Below are 25,046 nucleotides of genomic sequence, written 5' to 3'. Positions count from 1 at the left end.
GGTAGCAGCACCCCTTGGTTACAGCAGTCAGCGTGAGTAACAGAACAAACCCATTGCAACTGTACATTTACATTGCTCTTTGGTAGACCACAACCTTTGTGTAACCTCCTTGAGAATCTGGTATTTTGGGGATAAATGGCTGAGGCCTTTCTTAGCACCATCAAGTTCTAATCTTCTCCCTTGCCCCCTGGGGTGGAAATCTGATCTTTCTGGGTGTGCCCTCCCTTCTAACAAGAGCTGGGCCATTGATGATCTCAGGGAGACTTCCCCCTCCCAGCCAGCCGGGAAATTTGCAAACCAAACTGCTTTCTGAAAGTTGTTTTGTGAGTCCCAGACGCAGAATCCACATGGAGGAACCCCTGTTTATCCCTTACTGGCCCACCAGGCCCAAAGCTCCTTTGTCCTTCCACCTCCAACTACTGCCTCCCCATGGAATCAGAAGTCGAATCCAGTATGAGAATATAAGTGTTTCCACCATCTGGAGATGGGGAATTTCTGGCCCTCTCCTGCATCCTACAGAGATTGACTGTGCAGCCGTTTCACTTGGTTCTCACAGGGCTGCTCACATTCCCTGATAATTTTCACTTTACTTGGACCAACTTCCAATTCCTGAGAAACTTTTACCCTGCCTGCTTTGGACCCTTGCAGAGCACAGCCAGTGGTTTCACACTCAGGCAGGTCCTGGCCATCAGGAGCTGAAACAAGATTCTCCCCAGGCAAAGGGCTGGCTCTGGTGCTTACAGGCATGCACCTTTCCTGTTCACTCTCCTTCACCTTACTCCCATTTTCTGCAGTCCCCACAGACTGCTCAGGAAAAGTTTCAGGGAAATTCTCTTCCTCAAGAGCTCCCCCAAACAACAACTCACCCCTGTCTGCCTCCACAGGGGCACTGCTCCCTTGAGCCACAACCAGCTCCTGGGGTTCACCTACACCCAGGATTACTTCTGGCCCATCAGGCAGATTCCCACATAATTCCCTTCCAGGTAGACAGCTAGTACCACCAGACAGAAGGTTAGGATCCCTTTCCTCCCTTCTGCTGCCAGCCTCCTTAATTTCATCAGGCAGCATAACTCCACTGCCAGTCTGCTCTTCCTAGCTGCGTCTACACGTGCACGCTACTTCGAAGTAGCGGCAGTAACTTCGAAATAGCGCCCGTCACGTCTACACGTGTTGGGCGCTATTTCGAAGTTGAAATCGACGTTAGGCGGCGAGACGTCGAAGTCGCTAACCCCATGAGGGGATGGGAATAGCGCCCTACTTCGACGTTCAACATCGAAGTAGGGACGTGTAGACGATCCGCGTCCCGCAACATCGAAATAGCAGGGTCCTCCATGGCGGCCATCAGCTGGGGGGTTGAGAGATACTCTCTCTCCAGCCCTTGCGGGGCTCTGTGGTCACCGTGGGCAGCAGCCCTTAGCCCAGGGCTTCTGGCTGCTGCTGCTGCAGCTGGGGGTCCGTGCTGCATATACAGGGTCTGCAACTAGTTGTTGGCTCTGTGTATCTTGCACTGTTTAATGAAAGCGTGTCTGGGAGGGGCCCTTTAAGGGAGCGACTTGCTGTTGAGTCCGCCCCGTGACCCTGTCTGCAGCTGTGCCTGGCTCCCTTATTTCGATGTGTGCTACTTTGGCGTGTAGACGTTCCCTCGTTGTGCCTATTTCGATGTTGGGCTGAGCAACGTCGAAGTTGAACATCGACGTTGCCAGCCCTGGAGGACGTGTAGACGTTATTCATCGAAATAGTCTATTTCGATGTCGCAACATCGAAATAAGCTATTTCGAAGTTGGGTGCACGTGTAGACGTAGCCCCTGTGTCCTGGCAAGAGGATGACTGTGGTGGGACAGAGTCCTATCACCCCTCCCAGTAACACCTCAGCATCAGGCAAAGAACAAGTACTAGAATCATCTGGTCTTTGGGATTCCCTGATGATACTAACTGGATCAGACCGAGTTAAAGCATCATCCTCCCTGAAAGACAGAGGTAGGCCCACCTCCCACCTGGGCTTCAGCTGCACTCAGATCCACCTCTGGGATCTTAGCACCATCTCGAGCCCCCGCAGGCTCAGACAAAGGATTCACTTCCCCAGAAGCAGAAGCACCTTTCTTGCACTAAGGACCAGTGTCCTTATCAGGGATACCACTGCCCAACCCAGAGCCATTCCCTCTGCTCCAGCCCCCCTGGCTGGATTCAGAGACACACCTGGAATACTCTTTCCTGGTGGTTCCCTCTCCAGCCACCCCAGGCTGGGGCATCTTCCTCAGACAATGGACTAGTTTCCTCGCTGGCACCTTTTTCAAACACAGGCTCTGCTCTCTTCCCAGGCTGCTGCTGCTGTTCAACACAGACAGACAATCAGAGACACTCTCTCCTTTGTCCCAACCCCCCGGCTAATCTGAGACACACACCCAGAAGGTGAGGCAGCTTCTCTCCGAGACAACTTGCCATTCCCAGTGGGCAAGCTGCTTTCCTGCACAGACACACAGGCACCTTCCTCGGCCCAGGCCTGGAAAACTCTTCGCAGGTCTGTCTTGGCCACTAGTAGATGATGGGTTGGAATCACTCCTTCCCTCCTTGGGCTGTGGCAGGCCACTCGGTTCAGAGCTCCATGCAGTCCAGGGTTCTCTGCCCAAATCTGGGCTCACCCCTGCAGGAGTTCCCTTAACCCTCAGCTCTGCCACTGCACATCCATGCTGCCTTGTCCAGCTCCTTTAATCTCGATTCGGTTTCCAGGTGCTGTCACTTCACAGCAGAGTTGCTGAGTGTGGTTGCAGGCTCTCAGGCTGATGCCCTCTGCAGCCCACGATCCCTGGAAGAATCCCTTCAGTGTGCCAGGCTCCTTGCAGGTCACAAGCTCCCTGGGGTTAGGCAGTAGGCCCCTCTACCCTCTGGGACTGACGCCAACAGACTCCCAGTGGAACCCCTTCTTCGCTGTGACACCCATTCTCAAGGACCATGAGCGCCCTGTCTTGGGAAGAACTCATTCAGCGTGTCAGCCTCCTCGTGGGTCACTTGTTCCTGGGGTTTGGGCCCTCGGCCCCTCCACCTTCTGGGACTGACTCCAACGGACTCCCAGGAGTGACCCCGCCTCGGGTGTGACACCCCCTCTCGAGGACCACGACCGCAGTTGCCCGGGTTCGGCCGCAGGCCCCTCCACCTCGGAACTACACCTCACTGCCCATCAGCACACCTGGGTCTCACAGGCCCCCCTTCTTCTTCCGGGGCCCCCATCACTTACTGCTGGATGCTCCATTCTCCGGGTGCAGAACATCCCACTGCTGACACCACTGTGATGGGGTTTGGGGTTCCCCAAGCTCTGCACCCCGTCTGCAGGCAGGAGTGACTCTCAAGCAGCAGGAGAACAGCGGGTTTATTAGACGACAGGGCACAGCATCATACAGAGGAGTCAGTGCAGCAGGCAGAGACAGCCAGTCAAATCCAGGTTGGACAGAGGAGGCCCTGAGGGGCCCCAGAGCCGGGGCCTTGCCCCCTCCTTGGTCTCTGTCTCTCCCAGCCCAGACTAACTGCTTCCTAACTCCCAGTTCCAATTCAAACCCCTCAGGCTCCACCTCCTCCTTTGTCTCCAGTACAAAGGTGCTACCTGGTCATCAAGGTTACCCTCAGCAGGAGCCCCACACCCGCTGTGAGCCACTCACATACACGCAGGTATCCCCCACTCCGTCACACCTGTTCCCCAGCTATCATGCAGGCAGGAGACAGTTAAGACCCAATAATGCCTTGCGCACCAGGGCCCAGTGAACCTGACTGCAGTGACCTGACCCACAGAGGTAGTGCAGCATGTGAGGGTCCCTAGGGGACAGACAAGCCCCACACTCCCTAGGAGCAGGTCTTAGGCCAGAAGACGTGTAAGGCGGGTCCTAAGCCCGTGCCTATGGGGGCTACTATGGAGCCTGCAGGGTTGGGGTATGAACAGGCTGGAAATCACTTTCTCTTCTACCCTGCCCCTACTCCAGAGCTTAGCTGAGGAGCAGAGAGGATTCCCTGTGCCAGTATTGTGTGGGGATTTGGCACATGCAGGGTCAGGCTGGAGGGTCTTTGGCTTTTCCAGGGCACTTTCCCAGCCAGAGGCAGCGGGCCAAGGAAGGAATCTGCTCCAACCAGGGGATAGTTCTCTGCACAGTTCTGGGAGTGGGATGCACCCCGCCACCAGGGAGGATGTGGAAGAGCAGCAGGGCTTTGAAGAGGCAAAGCCAGGAGAGGACACAAAAAGGAGGAGCACCTGGAAGGCTGATGCAACTGAGATGACCCATAACCGGCTGCTGCCTAACAGACACCCCCACTCACCAGCCACCACGGAGCACAATAGACAAGAGGTGAGGCTCTACTAGCCAAGAGCTGGCAGAGAGTAGGTGTTGTGCTGACCAAGGAGTGGGGGGAGCAATTGGCACCACAGGCTGCAGCACTGCGCCCCACCAATCTTGCACTCCCACCGCCATCATTGGACACTGGACCTTCCCATGCCCTACTGGTTGACAGGAAACTGGCAAGCAGGGCAGCCAGCATCAGGACCTACCAATGCTGATGGGGTGGAGATAGGAAATCTGGGACAATTTGCCCATTTTTACGAAAAAAGTCAGGACACCTGCAGGAGGGCTTAAATATGGGACAGTCCCTTTAAAAACAGGATGTCTAGTCACCGTATCTCTGCAGCTGCAAGTAGTCCACAGCTGTAGAGGAAAGAGCCCGACTACTGGGGAGATGGTGATACCTGTGTGGGTATCATAGAAGCTGCTGGCCTGGGAACTCGTCATTATGCAAATCTTCAAGTGCTCTGACCTCTGTAACTGTCATGCTACTGCCTTCTCTTTGAGGTAGGAAAACATCTCCTCTTTGAGAGCTACGCACAGCACAGGCTTGGTCTTGTGGGGACTTTTAGGTATTATTTCCCCACACGTATGCAATGTGCTGCAGGCAAGGAAGATTCTGCTGGGCCTAATATAGGTAGAAATGAATACAGGAAGAGAATTCAGATAAATAAAAGCATCTGCAGTTGTGCCAGAAATACAAGCAGAGTCACCTGTTTCTGCTTAAAGCCATCAGTCATTTGTAGAAATGTTCACACAGCAGAATTTTAGGGCCCACTCCTGTGCCTACTGATACCAGTGAGAGCTTTGCTATTGACTTCAGCTGGAATAGGTTCCATCCTTTGGAAAGGATAAAATTAATTGTCTTTACTGCACTGAGGAGACAAAAGCTGACGTTCCTCAGTGAAGGATTACAATATGAATATGTTAATGGTAATAATTATAATAATCAGAGACAATAATAATCTTGGATTCATCCTTTGATGTCTGTCTCATTGCCTGTTAGAAAATAGCTGCCAAAATAGACTACAAGTTGTTATTGTCTGCTGCAGTAGGATCACTTATTGCTCTTTTATCACTGCAAATTTGTTTTCTTGGTTTCTCTGGTTTCTTTAAAAATTAATGTAAAGGTCTTTTAAAAATAGAAACATGCTCAGAATCTTAATTACTTTCTTGGTCTTTATAAAACCTGTCTTCAGACCTTCATAAAACCAGAAGATATCCTAAAGAGATATTTAATTGCCATGCTTAGATTCTTTCCCACTTTTCCCAGTAGGTTGGCGCTGACTAACCCAGAATTGTGTTGTCTATGATATTGCTTGCAATAGACAGTTAGTAATGCTTAGGTCTTAATGCTGAACTTTTCACCCGTAATCTCCATGTGCTTTACAAAGCATCATTATCTCCATTTTATAGACATGGAAAATGTATCACAAGAAAATGAAATGACTTGCCCGATGTTAGCCAGCAGGTCTGTAACAGAGTGATGAGCAGGATTCATGTCTGCTCTATCCTATTGAGAACACTGCCTCTTTAATGAAGCAAGCATCTTTTCCAATTTTAAATCCGTTTGGTTAAGAGGACAAAGTCCATCTAACATCTAGAATTTCAAGCTAGTTTTTAACTTCTTTCACACTGTTGCTTTAAATGCTAGTTTATCAGCAATCTCTTTTCTTGTGGATTTTCTATTCTTCTTACACTTTATCTTTTTCGCCACCTTTTGGGGTCCTGACTCCTCACTGCCTCATACTTTATGTAGTCACTTACTGCTGTGTAAAGTGAACGTAAAATGCTACCATTTGAATTTGTTAGGGGTTTATTATAATTACTTTGCATACGTATAAATGACAATCATCCTTTCTCAGTGCCAGGTGATTGATTAGATGACTTCTCAAGGTTCTTTCCAGCCTTACACATGGTGCAAAGAAGTAAATCTCTCGTGTGGACTGGTCTAGTCTCAGGTTGATGGTGGGGTGGAAACTGTTGAAATCACAGTGGAATTCTTCAAGGATATCCTTCCCATGGGTCATCAATGTAGCATAAGTAGAGGAGGATTGTTAGGGGGAGGGGTGCTGAGGAAGTATTGTTCAAGGAAACCATGAAAATGTTGATATACTATGCGGCCATAGGGGTACCCCAGCAGTGCCACTGACTTGAAGGTATAGATTTTATCCATAGCAGAAATGGTTGTCAAAACAAAAAAGCAGTCAAGTAGTACTTTAAAGACTAACAAGATAATTTATTAGGTGAGCTTTCGTGGGATAGAGCCACTTCTGCAGACCATAGCCATACCAGAACAGACTCAATATGATCTGAAGAAGTGGGTCTGTCCCATGAAAGCTCACCTAATAAATTATCTTGTTAGTCTTCAAAGTGCTACTTGACTGCTTTTTTGTTTTGATAGTATACAGACTAACACGGCTCCTTCTCTGTTACTATTCAGAAATGGTTGTGGATGAGTACAAAGTCACATAGTTCAGCCATTAGCTGTGCCATGGCATCACACTGGGGATACTGTTCCTGACAGCTAATAGTCTGTCCTTCATGTGGAATATTGGTGTAGAGAGCTTCTACATCCATGGTGGCCAGGGTGGTATTTTCAGACAGATTACTGATATGCTGTAATTTCCTCAGGAAGTCAGTGGAAGATAGGAGTGCTGGTGGCATAGGGTCTGAGAAGAGAGTCCACATATCTGGAAAGCCCTGCTGTACCCTGCACATCCACTAATGTGATGTATGCCCCCAAGTGCCAGCAATGCCCCTCTGCCTTTTACACTGGACAAATCAGTCTCTGCACCAAAGGATAAACATGCACAAATCAGACATGAAGAAAGGGAATGCACATAAACCTGTAGGGGAACACATTAACCTCCCCAGACATACAGCAAAGGATTTAAAAGTAGCCATCCATCTACAAAAAAAAAAGAAAAATCAGAACTCCTATACAAAGGGAAACAGCTGAATTGGAGCTCAGTTGCTAATTCAAAACTGGACAATTAGGCCTAGATAAGACTCTAAATTAGTTAACACTCTACAGAGGTGACTTCCCCTTGCTGCATATCCATATCTCCCCATTAGCTACATTGAATGGCCACAATCACTTTGATGGAGCACCCTAATTTACAATGGATAGCAACTTCTTTCCTTTGCAGCAATTTTCTTACATATACCTGCCTTTGTATTTCCACTTCAGTTCATCTGATGAAGTGTGTTTTACCCACAAAAGCTGATACCCTAATGAATCCATTAGTCTATAAGGTGCTACAGGACTCCTTGTTTTTACAGATACAGATGAACATGGCTTTCCCTCTGAGACTTTTGTCCCAGGAAGGAATGCTTTGTGTATATACCTCATAGTCACCTTACAACAGTGTTATGTTTAGAAATGTGGGTGCACACTACACACATACAGGCCAGATTTTGAGCAGCACAAAGAGCAGCCTAGATAGAGGACCTCTTCCACTGAAAATCAATGAAAGTTGGATTTTTTTTAACTCCCATTAATGCCTTTAAAACTCTTCTCTACGTTGTTTCCTCTGTTCTTTATGCCTTTGGCTCATGATTCATCCGTTTACGATTAAGTGTGTTTTTGACATCTGTACTAAATGGTTTAAAACCTTTGGACTTGTATAACTATACAATGAAGTTTATTATTAAATAATACTAATTAATAATAATAAGTTGTAGTGTCTGGGCCAGTAAAGTCTCACTCTCCGGCTGCTGGTTTGAATTAAGCCATGGGTTTGGTTTGGTTTTTGACCTCTGCAGAAGACTTCAGTTGAGTTTATTCCGCTATGTAGAGTCCACACAAATCCATCTGTTTATTTTCTATAAGCATAGAGCCAATTCAGGAAGGTGCTGACCACTCTCAATTCCCAGTGAAGTCAGAAATCACAGAAGGCATGTATGATGCAGGCCTGGGTCCAAAATTCTGTGTCTGTCTGTATATGTGCGTCTGACTTTTCTGCAAAGACCCATGAAAGCATAAGAATCTCAGGAAGTTGACACACAAATTTAGGAGTGAATTGTCATTTATCTTTCCGTCTAATGTACATAAGTATCTAATTAGCATCAACAATCATAAATATGTATCCAGCCTGAAAACACAAACTTAAAAGAGACTGACAAGAGTAATAAATTCCTGGACTTGGGCACTGGTCTCAGGTTGTAGGTTTTGTCTTGGCAATCCAAAGCTGTGTCTACACGTGCACGCTACTTCGAAGTAGCGGCACTAACTTCGAAATAGCGCCCGTCGCGGCTACACGCGTCGGGCGCTATTTCGAAGTTAACTTCGACGTTAGGCGGCGAGACGTCGAAGTCGCTAACCTCATGAGGAGATAGGAATAGCGCCCTACTTCGACGTTCAACGTCGAAGTAGGGACCATGTAGACGATCGCGTCCCGCAACATCGAAATTGCCGGGTCCTCCATGGCGGCCATCAGCTGGGGGGTTGAGAGATGCTCTCTCTCCAGCCCCTGCAGGGCTCTATGGTCACCGTGGGCAGCAGCCCTTAGCCCTGGGCTTCTGGCTGCTGCTGTGGCAGCTGGGGATCCATGCTGCAGGCACAGGGTCTGCAACCAGTTGTAGGCTCTGTGTATCTTGTGTTGTATAGTGCAACTGTGTCTGGGAGGGGCCCTTTAAGGGAGCGGCTTGCTGTTGAGTCCGCCCTGTGACCCTGTCTGCAGCTGTGCCTGGCACCCTTATTTCGATGTGTGCTACTTTGGTGTGTAGACGTACCCTCGCAGCGCCTATTTTGACGTGGTGCCGCGCAACGTCGAAGTTGAACATCGACGTTGCCAGCCCTGGAGGACGTGTAGACGTTATTCATTGAAATAAGCTATTTCGATGTTGGCTTCACGTGTAGACGTAGCCCAAGTGCATATCCTTACAGCTTTTCAATGTTTTTAAATAGTCCAAAGGATTATTAAACATTAATAAGTCATGTTCAACATTCTGAGACAAGATTCTGTTCTGTGATGAGGCCACAATGGACTAGCAAAACTGACTTAACCAACCCAGGGGGATTGGCCCATGTCAAGAATGACATCTAGGGGTATGGCACTTGAGTAGGAGCTCTTAGAGCACAACCACTTCCTGCCAACACTCCAACTGGGAAAAGAGTGCCTGCCTAGAGTCTGGGACATAATCAATCATGTCTCTGTGCTATACTAATCTTCAGCTGTTGTTTCAGCTTCTCCCTGCTGCACAGAACAGCATCACTAACATGAGCTGGTTTTGAATCAGTAATGTAAATGTGGAAGATTCTAATTTCCCATTATTTGAACAATCTAGTCCCCCAGTATTTTGAATTTTCTGGCAACAGTAAAAGGAGTTGTATGTTTCATTAGCAGTCTCTTATAAAATGAGTGCATGTACTACATAGTGCATGTTTTCACTGTGTAGATCAGACACACTACTTTGTCCAAATAGCTGCCATCATAGCCTTTGGATAAAAAAGGCAATAAACTTTTCACAGACTTACCAACTAAATATTCTGAAATAAATCCTCAAGTGGGCTAAAGCCTAGTGCAGGGCTGGCGGCAGAGGTGGCATTCAATGCCAGGCACAAACTAGAGCAACCACAGGGCTGTTGTAACTTATGCCAGGTATGGATTCACTAGGGTTGTTCTGATGGCCCAGGATCATTAGCATGGATTGAGTGCTTCCTGACAACGGCACAGCTATGATGTACCCCATATCTTGGGAATGCAAAGGAAGAACTGGGGGTGCAGAGCTGACTTTATGCTACTGGATGATCCCCATGTGATAGGGTAATTTCAAGTTGTCTTGAGTGAGGATCTGATCCCTTTTTTCTACCCCACCATTCTTAGTCAAAGTTAAGCAAAAAGGTGGACTTTTGAACTAACTACTGCAGCTTACATCTGACGTTGCCATCAAATTAAGGATAACATACAAATTCCTAAATCTTAAGTGTGCAAAAAACAGACTATTTGTTTTTGGTTCTCATGTTAAATTTCAGCAAAGGTCTTCCATTGCAGTCTCCTGGCATGTGTTCCTGTTTGTGCTGACCAAAGTAGAGCTATGTACCTTTGACTCAGTAGAATGCTGTACTACTCATTCATCTCTGTGTGATTACTTCATTGGATTGGTATCTTAGTATTTGCCCTCAAAATTCTATAACCCTAGTGAAACCAATACAGTTGATTCCAAATGAAGTTGTGTGTATGCTGATGATGACCAAGAGGTACATTTATGTCTCTGTTTCAGTGAAGCCTTTCCAAAGATATATTGCAAAGATCACTTATACAGAAAGTTGTCACCAAACTATTATTACGTGTTGGATATTATTATTATTACTATGTGTTGGATTATAAGATACTTATCTGTCCACGAACGAGTCAACGTATTTTATAGTTGAGCATAAAAAGTGCCCAAGCTGCTCCACCCATGCATAAGGATTGCTACTTTCTTTTCTTCTCGCTTCAGAAATTTCACCCACGTGTGAGTTAACATGCTCAGTGCCTCATGAACCTTTTAGAAAACACACCTTACAACAAAATTGCTTGAGACATATGAGCTAGTGTAAACCAGTGTAGCATCAGGGAGGATCAGGCTAAAAGTGACTGTTGTAGAATAGGATTTCCCAAGTGTTACACTTAATTGCCCTAAAAGTAACAAATCTCTGATACAACCAATAAGTCTTTCTAATTTTGAATTTGATGTATATCAGCAAAGAGTTCCTTCTCCTTTAACAGTTAAGTGGAAACCACCTGGCTTCCATTATATTGGCTTCCATCTTTTTCACCCACATTATCTACACTATCAAGTAACTTTAAAACATATGTATATTACGTGATTGTGACTATTTGTTTGTGTTGCAGTTGTGTCTAGACTCTATTGTGATAGGCACTGGAAAGACAGGTAACACAGTGATTGTCTTGGCCCTGAAAAGTTCATGATCTCAGTTGTGACACAATGCAGCAAACAAATGACACAAACAAGAAACAAGGGAGGGAAACTCCGTATGGTTAGACTGAGCTTCTTATTTTCTTTAATTATTAATTATTATTATTTTATTTAAAATAAATACTTTGCACGTTCAAACTGTGATATCAATAATATCTTTAATAAAGACAAATGCAAAGTGCTCCACTTAGGAAGGAACAATCAGTTTCACACATACAGAATGGGAAGCGACTGTCTAGGAAGGAGTATGGCAGAAAGGGATCTAGGGGTTATAGCGGACCACAAGTTAAATATGAGTCAACAGTGTGATGCTGTTGCAAAAAAAATCAAACGTGATTCTGGGATGCATTAACAGGTGTGTTGTGAACAAGACACAAGAAATCATTCTTCCACTCTACTCTGCACTGGGTAGGCCCCAACTGGAGTATTGTGTCCAGTTCTGGGCACCACATTCCACGAAAGATGTGGAGAAATTGGAAAGGGTCCAGAAAAGAGCAACGAGAATGATCAAAAGTCTAGAGAACGTGACTTATGAATAAAGGATGAAAGAATTGGGCTTGTTTAGTTTAGAAAAAAGAAGATTAAGAGGGGACATGATAGCGGTTTTCAGGTATCTAAAAGGGTGTCATAAGGAGGAGGGAGAAGACTTGTTCTTCTTGGCTTCTGAGGATGGAACAAGAAGCAGTGGGCTTAAACTGCAGCAAGGGAAGTTTAGGTTGGACATTAGGAAAAAGTTCCTAACTGTCAGGGTGGTCAAACACTGGAATAAATTGCCTAGGGAGGTTGTGGAATCTCCATCTCTGGAGATATTTAAGAACAGGTTAGATAAATGTGCAGCAGGGATGGTCTAGACAGTACTTGGTCCTGCCATGAGGTTAGGTGGTTGGACACGATGACCTCTCAAGGTCCCTAACAGTCCTAGCGTTCTATGATTCTATGATTAAATTTCAATTTGTGGCACTGGAAGGAGAAACTCTGTCCTAACGCTTTACTACCTTTTGCTTACCACATCTTTTGGAGAGCACTTCTGACACCGTTTTCTGCACCAAAGTGCTTGGAATCACCTCATAAGGTCAAAAATAAGATTTTAAAATCAATGTAAAAGCCTAATTAGGTGTCAGTGAAGGCATCAGAGAAGGAAAGATGTGTAATGCTTCATTTTGAACAGCTACTGTAAATAGCCTCTCCATAGTGTTTAAGTAAGTTGAAGCCTATGAACCAAGAGATTAATTATTCAAATAGTAAAACCTCATAATAGTACTCAAACCGACTGGAGAACAGACTAGTGCTTTTCTCTGATATATAAACTGTAATGTAACCTCAAGTGATTTTTTAAAAGAAGTCCTCAGTTAAACTGGGGCTAGCGAGAAGCAGTGGAGCTCCACTGGCTAGCATCTGGACAGGTAAGTCAAGACACCTGGGTTCTATTCCAGCCTACCAATTACTCTCTCTGTGACTTCAAATTGCTATTTAGTGTGAGTCATAAGCGATCAGCAGTTCTCAAAACCATACCCGTGACCTCTCTAAGCTTGAGCTTACTGTGCGGTGATCCTGGAATGGTAGCAATATAGGTCTTTGTGGACTTTGGGTGAAAGCTACCATATAAACGCAAATTATTGTCATTATTATAAGATGCTACATGGTCATTAACATTCAAGATCTAACTCAAAACAATACCAACAGTCTTATTTTTAGAAACAAGGATAAGAGCACAAGTATATTCTATGCCACAGAAGCAGCAGACACTGTTGCATGTGCATGAGCCAACCAACATAACTTCAGTCTAGTTTAGCTCAGTTTTGGAAATTGTTGGGCCGTTCAGCCCTTGAACCTATGCCAAGCACGGCAACAAAACCAGTACTGCAACTGAAACATCAGGCGCGTGGGAGAGTTAGATTTCACTGTCATCAGCATATGATCTATGATAACATATTCCTGGAAAACTGAAACCAGAGGTAAAGCATGAACTCCGCACACAGCCCCATGGAACACTGCAATATCTTAGAAACTTGAGCAAAGCAGAAAACAGTGGATAAAGCATGATTCAGTGTTGCTGCAAATCAGAAATGTTAAAAATATTCTAGAAAAACATCATGGTGCATAATATCAAAAAAGAGGATGACAGATTTAGGAGCCCAACAAATATGACCCACGACCTGTCTAGGCAAAGAAGTTATTGCAGACAATGTGCAAAGCATTTTCCACAGAGCCCAAACAGAACCTTTCCTAAAACGTATCATATACTTTGTCCTGCAATGAACACGCAGCTTCTCCATGACTTCCTTTTCAATGTTAGCCACAATTAGCTACTTAGAAAATGGGAAGGAATTTACAAGTTTATCAAGTTGCAGTGGGAATGGCCCTGCCACCAAAAGAGTAACACTTACAGTATTGGGACAGTCAGGAGTGCTGATAACTTGCATTGATAGCATTTATCTCTATACCTATTCTTGTCATCAGCACTTCAGTGTGGATGCGTCAGCTGTTGCATTCTGAAAAACATTGATTTCACTGAAGAGCACTCTTGCACCAAAGGGCTTTTATTAAGCCAATAGATCCAGTACATTCATTATTATACAACTGAATGAAGCACAGCATTTCAGTACCCTCCAGCTGAACACAGGAATGAGTAATGTGGATTGGATGTCATTTGTGTCTCTCAAACATGAAGCCTATACAATGCTGCCAATATTTGTTAAATGCCGTTTATTAAATCACATCTTATACACAACAGAGGAAAACAAATGTCCCAATTATCCTTTCCCATCCCACAACCTCCAACACAAGTAACCTCTCCACACTTCATTGAGCTGAGCGATCCATTTTTCAATGAAACAACAAAGTGACTTGAGTGGCCCTCGCACAAATCCAGCCCCAGGGTCCCCATCCATTCTTAGGGTCAGGGAAGGAAAGACCTTTGTCTTGAACTCAACCCAGTTCAGACAGCAGAGGCGCCCATCAGCCTCAGAGTGCAAAATGGTCACACAACCCATCTCCAGCCCAAACAAAGCAAAGGCTGCTCCCAAGACCACGTTGCTCCATTGCATGTAGGCAGATCTAAGCTCGGGGGGATCAGGTCACTATCCGGTGCTGACTGAGCGCAGTCTCAGACAGAATGTCCCTTTAAACGGCTATGGTCCCCCCTTTCCTCCCTCCATCCCCACCCCGCGGTTTAAAGCGCTGATGCAGGAGCCGGAAAGGAACCGGAGCTCGGCGCTTTCACCCTGGGCACTGAGGACCCGGAGCACTTACTTCTCCCCAGCCCCTCGGCGTTCCACTCCGTCTCCTCCACTGCCCCGTAGCGTCTCATTGGCTTCTCCGCCTCCATGCTGGCCGAGAGGGCTCTGGTTAACTCCACGCCCGAGTGCATGGCTGCTGCCCGGGCAGGCGGTGTGCCTGGGGCTCCCCTGCTTACTCCATCCTAGCAGGGAGGCAGGGCTCGGCGCAGCCCTTCCCCGGGCTGGACTGGAAGGCGCTGCTGAGCTCACTGCACCTTGTCGCCGAGCGGGTACCCGGGGCGGGGGGGGGGGGCGGTAGGGATGCAGCGCACATGCTCAGTGCGAGGATGCTGTCTACAGAAGCGCGGGCAGAGAGCAAGGGAGAAGGGGGGGAAACATGCCGGGGGAGGGGGGAAGAGGAGGGCCCTGGCTGGGATTCTGCCAGGGGCTTGGGGGGGGGCACTTCACAGGCAGGTACGCAAAGGCAGAAGCCCCTTGCCTGAATATCCCAACCCCCAAGCGCAGAGGGAGGAGGTCGCTTCCCGCCCACAAGGGACATCCCTCCCGAGCCCATCGCTGTGGTGCCAGCGCCTGACTCCTCCCCCACGCTGCTCTCCCCCGGTACCCAGCGCTCCTCCGCCTGTGCGGGGTGGGGGGGGCAGCTTAACCGCCTTCTCCGGCACCTGCTGGTCATGCCCAAGTCCGCGCCTGAGCGGTGGCAGGCAGCTGGGGGCGGGGCCTGCTCCGTTTTCAGTCCCTCTGGAACGCGCGGCGGGGCGCCACGGGGAACCGGAGCTCGGGCAGGTTTCTGTGACCCTGGACTCCGGGTTCAGGAAACCTTGCGCCGAGGGTTATTCGGGTTGCGCCCTGCGCAGCGCTGAGCGCCTCGTGGGCATGTTGCGGCGCAGCAACGCCCGGGAGAGGCGAGCCGGGCGCCGCTTTCCCGGCGCATCCCGCCTCCCAGGCGCGTTTCAACAGCCTCGGACAGACCTCCCGGCTTGACTGCGCCGCTTCCAGCAAACGCCGCTGGGTGGCGCCCAAGCGAAGGACGGGGCTTTGCGTTTCTCATTAGCGTGCGCCTTCAGTCGGTGCAGCTCCCCGGGTTTGGGAGAGAAGGAACAGACTCTGCAGGAAGCTAATTTCCAACTGGGGCAATTATTGGTTTTATTTTATGTGGCGGCAAGTGGGTAAAATCGTATAATAACGTGTCTCTTTCCATTACGTAGCGCCTTTCATTAAAAGCTTCCACAGCACTTTACTGCCTTATTAATTACCTACAATCTACAGATAAGAAGCCCAGACAGACCAAGCATAGTTAATTAACTCGCCCAGTGTCACCCAGCAATTCAGTAATAAGGTGAGGGCCACTAAATATATCTACTGCTGTCATGTCAGTGTTTTAACCACTGATCCATATTGTGTCTCCTTTTAAACATAGGTAAAAAAAAGCTGAGAAATCAAGTGCCCGGCTCATCACAATCCATGGATTTCCAGTCACTCTGAATGCTTTGTTTCAATTACAGGATGTAGAAAAGTGACAGAGAGATAGCTGGTTAGTCTGTATTCTACCAAAACAAAAAAGCAGCCCTGTAGCACTTTAAAGACTAACACAAAAAGGTGATGAACTTTCGTGGGACAGACCCACTCCTCCAGATCATGACATCACAGCAGCAGATGTAGGCTGTGGCCCTCACTCTGTTACTGAATTGCTGGGTGACAATGAGCGAGTTAATTAACTATGCCCTGTCTGTCTGGGCTTCTTATCTGTAGCTTGGGGGTAATTAATAAGGTAGCAAAGTGCTATGGAAGCTTTGAATGATCTGAAGAAGTGGGTCTGTCCCATGAATGCTCATCACCTAATGAATTATTTTGTTAGTCTTTCAAGTGCTACCTGACTGCTTTTTTGTTTTGGTGGGATGTAGAAAGAGTGTGGAAGGGATTTCAAAAAAATGATGTTGGGGTTTTTGAGGTCAACACTGGGGGAGCTATTTTTAATTGGGGGTGGGGAACCTGCACAGGAAAAGCAAAATTCAAAATTGTAGCACTGAATCTCTCTAGTTACATTTCTGCTTTTCACTGAATGAATAGAATTACTTGGCCAATGTTTTAGAAGGCTGGCAGGACACCTGGCTCCTTCCTTCTAATCTGCGTTTGGTGGAGATTTGCTGGGACTATTTTGGGTTCCTGACTTTCTGGAAGTGCTCTCAGTGACTACAAAATGCTGAGTCCTGACAGATTTCGGCCCTTCGTGAGCAGGAGCCTAGCCAGAAATGTGAGTCAGAAGCAATGTAGCAGGTGGCAGCACAGTGCACAGCTGATTGAGTGACTGCTTGATTGCCTGTTGAGGTGGGTTATTGACTCACTTGAGGGAATGAAGAGCAGAGAAGTGGGAGGAAGGCAAAAGCCTGTCTGGGGTAGGGGCCAGGTTTGGACAAGGAAGTAGAGGCTGAAGGAGGAGGAGGGCTGCCATGTGGGTGCATCTGGGCCTCATATGGGTTTAATCTGGCCCTTAGGTGCTTTTCACAACTGCAATCCAAAAGCTTCATTTATGAGATGGGGAAAATCTAGGAAAATAACCAAATATTTTAAGATGAGTTTGCTAGACTGAGAGGGGAAAAAGGAGAAGCTAGAAATCAGATATTTTGAGAAATTAACTGTAGATGACAGAGGCTTTCAGTCAATCATATTCAGATAGTGGGTTTTCACCTACTTTCCCTTGATATATCTATGTAACAATATTAGAGCCTGAACCTGCAAACAGTTACACATTTGAGTAATTCAAATTAGTTCACGTGCAACAAGCACTGGCAGGATTGAGGTCTTAGTTCACAAGAAGTAAAGTTGCTTATATTCTAGCATTTTTGCTGTTGTAGCGTGGCCTCATTTGTGGTGGAAGGAATTTTTCTGCTGGTAATGATGTCCTTGAGTGCCCTGCAGAAAGGTATTCGCCCTCACACCCACACCGTTTGTTTTATTTTACTGAATGAATCATGGGGAAACTAACTATGCAAATCACAGTTCATTCCACTTATTGAGAAGTCTGAGATGTAGAAAAATACATACATATGTCCTTCAGGCCTGATTTACATTTCTCTCATGAAATTAGACCACATGACTGCTTTAGTTTTCTACCTGTTCTCACAATGAGAGGTGTTTAAGTCTCCCCTCGACAAAGCCCTGGCAGGGATGATCTGATGGGTTTGGTCCCGCTTAGAGCAGGGGGCTGGACTCCATGGCTTTTTTAGGCCTCTTCCAGCTCTATTGTTCTATGATTCTATGATCAAGTAATGTCATCAGATGCTACAGCTAGTCATGTGAAACTGAACCATTTTTGCATGTACCAATCTATTTCCCCCTTGCCTTCCAATGCATACCAATGATGTCCTGCAGCAGACAAACACTATACAGGATGTTTACTCTTTATTCAGGCAATGGCAGCACAGCACGTGAATCAGAGTAGAAGAAGATGTGTATGATGAATCTTGGGCTTCACATAAATTGTCTTGTGTCTATAGGTTTGGGGTTTTTTGCTTGTGGCTCCCACAGAATACAAATCCCCTGTTTACATGAGTACTAAGGACCTTGTTCTTTCCACAGGTTTCAATCTCAGCTCAGTGAAGAGATGGTACAGCAGAAAAACTACTGTGAGACCTCACAACAATGTAGAAGTGTTTTATTCTTTGAATAGTAACAGAGAGATAGCTGTGCTAGTCTATATACTATCAAAACAAAAAAGCAGTCTAGTAGCATTTTAAAGACTAACAAAATAATTTATTAGGTGATGAGCTTTCGTGTGACAGACCCACTTCTTCAGATCATAGCCAGACCAGAACAGACTCAATATTTAAGGCACAGAGAACCAAAAATAGTAATCAAGGTTGACTCCAGCTGCCTCTTCTGCCCTCTACTCTCAGATTTGCTCACCTTGATAATATTTTTCTGATTTGTCAACCTTGATTACTATTTTTGGTTCTCTGTGCCTTAAATATTGAGTCTGTTCTGGTATGGCTATGATCTGAAGAAGTAGGTCTTGTCCCACAAAAGCACCTCACCTAATAAATTATTTTGTTAGCCTTTCAAGTGCTACTGGACTGCTTTTTTGTTTTGATTTTATTCTTTGAGGTATTTTTTCCCACAGGAAGGAATAGCCTGCCTCTAATTTCCCAGTCTCACAGGTGGGTACTATGAGAAACTTGCTGTTCGGGTGAATGTAGTGAGATTCAGTAGAAAAGTGGTCCACATTTGTTTCATGGTTGGCCTATTTAACATCTTTTAAAATTCTTGTTTCAATAGGCACTTTCATTTTGGAACATATTTAAGCTGCTGTAGGTTTCACCTTGAAACCGAATCTAAAACTAGTATTACCCTGGGTGTGTATCCCAAATGCATTAGCATCAGTTCTGAGCTATAGCTCAAAGCAGCTCATAAGGCAAGGGGGAAAAGAGCTTCATGGCCCCTTTATGGGATAACAGATTCTGTGCTGGCTGTGGGTTGATGAGAACGTTAGTGAAAGTCAGAGCAGCCAGAGGGCTACTATGATATGCACTCAGCTGTAGCGGTTCCCAATCAACTTCTGTATAGCCAAATCACAGCAGGACTTTTGTCTTTTCCCTTCCCCTAGGAAAGCTCTCCTCATAGGCCTTATGACACACACAATGGAGAGAAGGAGGAAGGTCTGTATTATTTTAGCAGTCTGATTACACCAATGGTCATCTCCAAGGGCCAGATCTGGCTACTTACTGGCCACAATGGAAGGAAGAAGTAGGGTTGCTGTTCTCTGTCATAGTGCTGTCATTCTAACATCATAAGAATAATGGTTAAACTTCTGCAAAGGTTTCTACTTACTCATTATTAAAACTAACATCTGCAACTTTGATCCAGTAAAGTAACATGAGATAAGGTGAATTATGTGGAAAATGATTTAATCTCTTGCTTTTATTCATGTATGCCATACACTTCAATGCCTGATTTTAATTTCCTATAGAAGGAGGCCAGCAGGTTGTATTTTTTGTTTTTAACTTTATCAAGCTTTTTAGAGCCTGTCTATATTAGAGTTGAAACCATAGTATCAATAGTTGTTGATGCTAGCACAATTCTAGCTAGTGCCTTAGTCAGCTTGGCCAGGGATCTTTTTTTTCCTGAGCAACTTGGTGGCCAAACCATGCTAAAGAGTCTTTAATATACGAACACCCTAGGGAACTTTACAGCATTATTTTCTAAAACACAATACAGTACAGTTTACATGAAATAATTCCTGCTCCAGCTGGCACTTGAATTTCAATCCCATCACTTCTCCCTCAATGATTCAGTTTGATAGTGCAGAATGTAGCTAGCCGCCTGTGTTTCCAGCATGTCCATGAAGTCTGGGACATATCCAAGTGTGCAGTAACCGGATCCCCCAGTACAGATGAACCTATAGCATAGATGAAATCAATAGGGTGGGGGACTGGATCTGTGAAAAAGACCACATTAAACATTACATATAAGCTTCTGTCACCATAATGCCACGAGCTCTCCACCCAGGCACATTTACTATTTAAGGAGCTTGGGATATAACACTTCAGTGCCGCCCATGATATAACAGAGTTTGGTCCTGCCCGCGTATATGAAACCAGCCACGTCACTGATTCATGTTACTGCCCTATAAAAAATCAGGACTCTTGGTCTTTGTTTCTGATATTGTGCATATCACATTTTCTTTCTAATTTACTGCTTCAGAGTATATAAATCCTAATTCAAAATAGAAGGGCAAGAAGCAGCTTAGTATCTTTTTGCAGTTTATAACTATGTTCAGTTGTGTGCTGTCATGAAAAAAAGAACATTTAGAGGCATGGATTCTGCCCCTTTGCACAACAGAGGGAGTCCACAGGGATGCAGGAGTCTGCTCTAGAACACAGGTTCTCAGACTGGGGGAGGAATCATGAGGTTATTTCTTGTCAGTCTCCATTCCCAAGCCCCACTTTGCCTCCAGCATTTATAACAATATTAAATATTCTAAAATGTATTTTAATGTCACCCTCTGAGGCTTGCTGTGCATTAATCTCTGATTTGCTCACTTTCATAAATTTTTTTCTAAATTGTCAACCTTGATTACTATTTTTGGTTCTCTATGCCTTAAGTATTGAGTCTGTTCTGGTATGGCTATGGTCTGCAGAAGTGGGTCTGTCCCACGAAAGCTCACCTAATAAATTATTTTGTTAGCCTTTAAAGTGCTACTTTACTGCTTTTTTGTTTTTATAGTATATAGACTAGCACGGCTTTCTCTCTGTTACTACCACCAATACAACGGTTTGAGAACTGCTGCTCTAGCAGATCCTGATGCATAAATCAGAGTTGAGGCTAGTAGATTAATTTATATCATATGTCAGTACTGATATTACTTTCTCATTGTGAGTCTTTCCCATACCATGACTTGTCACTGCTTTATTTAAATCTTTACATGTTTTTTCTAAAAATTAATTATTCCTCTAAAATTCTAATGTACTCTAGGCTAACCTAAATATATATAATTCAAGTAAATAGATGGAGTGTTACTCCTTTCCCACTGATGTTTTACATTTCTGCAAGGATTGGAAAAGCACTCTGTAGTTTAAAGGCAAGGCCTTCCACCTCAGGAGCATATTAAAGGGAAATAGGAAATTCCTTGAATTTAGGATGGTAATTAGAACATATGTGCATTCATGTTCTCTAAATTATATGTCATCTTATTGTGATATCTTGATTTTTAATTGATGTTTGAAATGTGAAATATTAAAGGGGTACAGCTCTGGATTTAACGTATATAAATTAGTGAAACTGAGCATGTAATTAATAATTCTTTATTATTTTCATTTACTTGTATTTAAAATATAGCTTCTCTTGAAAAATGACAAGAGACATTAAAAATGTCCAAGATTTAGTGGACGTTTTCTTCATTTTGTACAGGACCATTTTGTGCTTCCAAACTTGTTTTTCTGGGGGAAAAGTATATGCTTACATATGTGAATTTGTCCCATAGACTTTCCGACTTGCAACTGAAGCTACATGAAGCCAGGCATGTACATCCATTACATCCCTGCATGTAAGGCGGTGGTGGGGAAACTATGGGCCGTAGGCCTGACCTAGGCCCCAGCTTGCCTTGATCCAGACCCATGGTAAGTTTACAAGCCTCAGCACCTTGTTGCATGGATGGAGTATGAGCACCAGCTAAAGCCCATGTGTGGCAAGCTCTGCCTTGCAGTGGAGGCATGTGGGTGGGAGAGGAAGTGGCTCTGTATGCTTCCATTCCCCTTCATCCCCCTGCTGGGTGAACAGTAGCACAGGAAAGCTAGTGCAGGGAAGCTCTGTACCTGCGTTCATCTGCAGGCTCCATCCCCTTTGCTCCCTTTGGCTGGGAACTGCAGCCAACGGGAGTGACAGGCAGGTAATGTCTGCAAATGCAGGGCAGCATGGAGCCACCTGTGCCTCTGCCAGGTAGGAGCTGTGCCAGGGAAGCATGCTCCCAAATCCCCTTCCCCTTCCTGCCACAGCCTACTTCCACACACACCCCACTCCTGCACCTTACCTTGTGCCCAGACTCTAGATCCCCACCCACACCTGCTCCTGTGCCCTACCTCTGCCCAGGCTCCAGGGGTCCCAGTCTGCTACATATGATATCTGATTACAAATGTTACAAAGAGGCCACACTAGCACTTTTCAAAACATCTCTTCACTCAAATTCCATTCTGCTGTGTGAAAGGTCAGAGTACAGAGTACAAAATAGAGGACCCCTAGAAGTACAAAATGGTAGTCCATTTACAAGGGCATACACAGGTCCAGGGAGATAGAACAGAAACAGTCTGGCCACATCTCCATGGGCAGCCTCTGTCGACAGACAACATCTACACACAAAAGCAGATAGAAAGACCAAGCTGCTCCGTCAGCAGAGAGCAGCTAGACTGCCTGCCCCTCTCAACAGAATGGAAGCTCTGCAAACAGGCTGCCTGAGGAACTGGAAGCCCTCTCTGTCAACAGAAATGTCTACATGGGCACTCTACCAGTGAAACACTGTCGACAGAGGCGTTATACCTGATTGGGAACAGGGATAACACTGCTGATTGAACAGCTGAGTTTTGACAACAAACGCTCGACAGAGTGCTCGGCGAGTTTGGTCGACAGAAGCTGCCCATGTAGACATGGCCTCTGAGTAAACTGGTGGGGGCTTAATGACAGATTCCATCTGTCAGGACTTGGGACCATAACAAAGATACCTGACTTCTCATTTTTCTTAGTAAACTCATGCTACATTCACACTTTGCTCTTTGATTGCAAATTTTACAGCAATATACTAAAAGCCATCAAATCATGTGTACTTTACCTTGACTTGCACAATTTGGACATACTATAATTAGTAATGGTAATGAACTCCATATAATATTCACATTTTTTCACATCTTTGGATCAATTTCAGCACCTTGTCATGTAGCTGAGCCATTATCTTGCAGCAGAGTTTTTACATGAGCTTTGGATTGTAATAGATATACAGTAAAACAGATTCCTGAATTATGCAATGATACAGGGTCTAGGATATGTTAAGTCAGTGTTTCTTAAACTTTTTGAGACACAGAACACTAAACAATAATACTTTTAATGCAGAACACCTATAAAAATTTTCTTCAAAAAAAAGTCACACCAAAACAAAAACAAAAAGAAACAAATCCAAATCCAAACAGCAACATATACAGCAAAACCAAAATGAAGTAATTTAATTAGGTATTGTAACAATGAAGCAGTAACATTGTATTTTATTTTAATAACACAAAATATATACATCTGCTGTAGTTGCTACACCACTGTGGCACACCTGCAAGTTGTTCACAGAACATTGTGTGGGGCTGAATTCTAACAAAAGTGTACAATTAAGAGTGTATTGAATTTTAATATATAGATAAATCTGTTGTAAAGTCATAAAACATGCCAACCTAGCATCACTCTGCAATCTCACTTAGGGCCTGAGTTAACATGCATTGGCATTAACAAGTCTAAAAATTAAAGGTAATTATATGTGGACATCCATTTCCTCATCACAAGGGCAGATCTTATGCAAAGAGCTCAAAAATGTTCATAGGCCCTGAGGCATAGAAGGAGGATATTTTATTTCGTTGGTGGTCCACCAAAAATAAAAATGACGACAAGCCCCCCACATTCTATATGAGAGTGATCTTACCCATGCAATGCCATAGATATGCCCTGTTCTTTCTTACTTTTTCTTTCCTATTCTTTTATCTCCTTCTCTTGAAATAGCAGCTACAATCTTCAAATCTCCTGGTGAGTTGTCAAATTCTGCCATTTATTCACGGGGTTGAGTAGTGGACGTGGAGCTGTACAGTCCCATTGATCTAAGGGATATGTAATTCCCTCACTCAACAACCTGTGCGAGCCACTAAATCCAGCCACATTCTGAGCCAGCCACATTACCTCCTACCTGTGCACCAGTAGAGTCATGCAAACTAGCCCCAGTACTCCCGAGCCAGTAGGAGCTGCAGGTGCTCCACATCTCTCAGGATTTTTATAAGTGTCTAAAGGCCAGATTTTTTAAAATATTTATTTAGGCACCTACAGATGCAGACAGGCATCTAATGGAAACTTCAAAGCTCCTAAGCCCACTCCCATTGGGAACTGTGCAGGACTGAGTTCCTATGGGAGTTACGGGCAATGTGCTTCTGAAAATCCGAGTAGGTGCCTATTTGCACCTTTAAGTGCATAAATACATTTATCAGAGGGGTAGTCAAGTTAGTCTGTACACTCATCCCTTGTTAAACGAGTACTTTACTTATGAGTATTCGCTTAAACGAGGGACACACATACTTACCTTAGTTCACTAGATGCGTGAACTCCGCCCCACCGCTATTACAAGCTTTACCCTACTCTCTGTGGCTCCAACCTACCGTACTCTGATGCCCCCCGCTGCCTGCCCCATGACCCCAACCTGTGGCAACCTGACCCCCCACCCGGCCCCCAGACCAGCCCCGGCAGCCTTAACCCCCTGCACTGGCTGCCGCAGCCTCACCACTGCCAGCCCCGCAGCCCCAGCCTGCAGCAGCCTTAACCCCCACCAGCCCCACAAACCAGCCCCAGCAGCCTGACCCCCCAACCAGTCCCACAGACCAGCCCTGTGGCAGCATAACCCAACTCGCAGCAGCCTTTACCCCGTCTTGCCCTGCAGATCAGCCCTGGCAGCATTAACCCTCACCACCGACCCCGCCAACCAACCCCAGCAGCCTGACCACTGCTGGGCCCATGGCCCCAGCCCGCAACAGCCTCAACACGCCCCACCGGACCCAAAGACCAGCTCCGCAGCAGCCTGACCCGCCCCCACCAGCCCCACAGCCCGTGGCAGCCTGACCCTACCCACCCCAGCCCTGCAGACCTAACCCACCAGAGCCTGACCTCCCCCACCACCAACCACACACCCAACCTGCAGCAGCCTTAACCCCCCCACCTGCCCCATGGACCCTACCCACCACCAGGTTTTAACCCTCCCTCCCACTCATGGCCCCAAATTGCCCCCAGCCTTTGAACTTCTCCCCAACACCCAAGGTTCTCTTAACCTTTCAAAAGCAGC

General features: G+C 45.8%; 1 protein-coding gene across 1 annotated transcript in view; it reads right to left on the bottom strand.

Annotated features, from left to right (window-relative positions):
* The window catches only part of BMERB1 (bMERB domain containing 1), a 105,366-nt gene extending 90,609 nt beyond the window's left edge, over nucleotides 1-14,757 (bottom strand). The window contains exon 1 of the mRNA XM_075010881.1: nucleotides 14,499-14,757. Coding sequence (XP_074866982.1) covers nucleotides 14,499-14,616 — 118 coding nt within the window. The 5' untranslated portion in view covers nucleotides 14,617-14,757. The remainder of the gene's footprint in view (nucleotides 1-14,498) is intronic.
* Nucleotides 14,758-25,046: the final 10,289 nt, after the last annotated feature.

The sequence above is a fragment of the Carettochelys insculpta genome, chromosome 16 (assembly GCF_033958435.1).
Source record: "Carettochelys insculpta isolate YL-2023 chromosome 16, ASM3395843v1, whole genome shotgun sequence".
In the NCBI taxonomy this organism is placed as follows: domain Eukaryota; kingdom Metazoa; phylum Chordata; order Testudines; family Carettochelyidae; genus Carettochelys; species Carettochelys insculpta.
The sequence above is the reverse complement of the archived record's forward strand: the minus strand, read 5'-3'. Positions and strand labels throughout refer to the sequence as shown.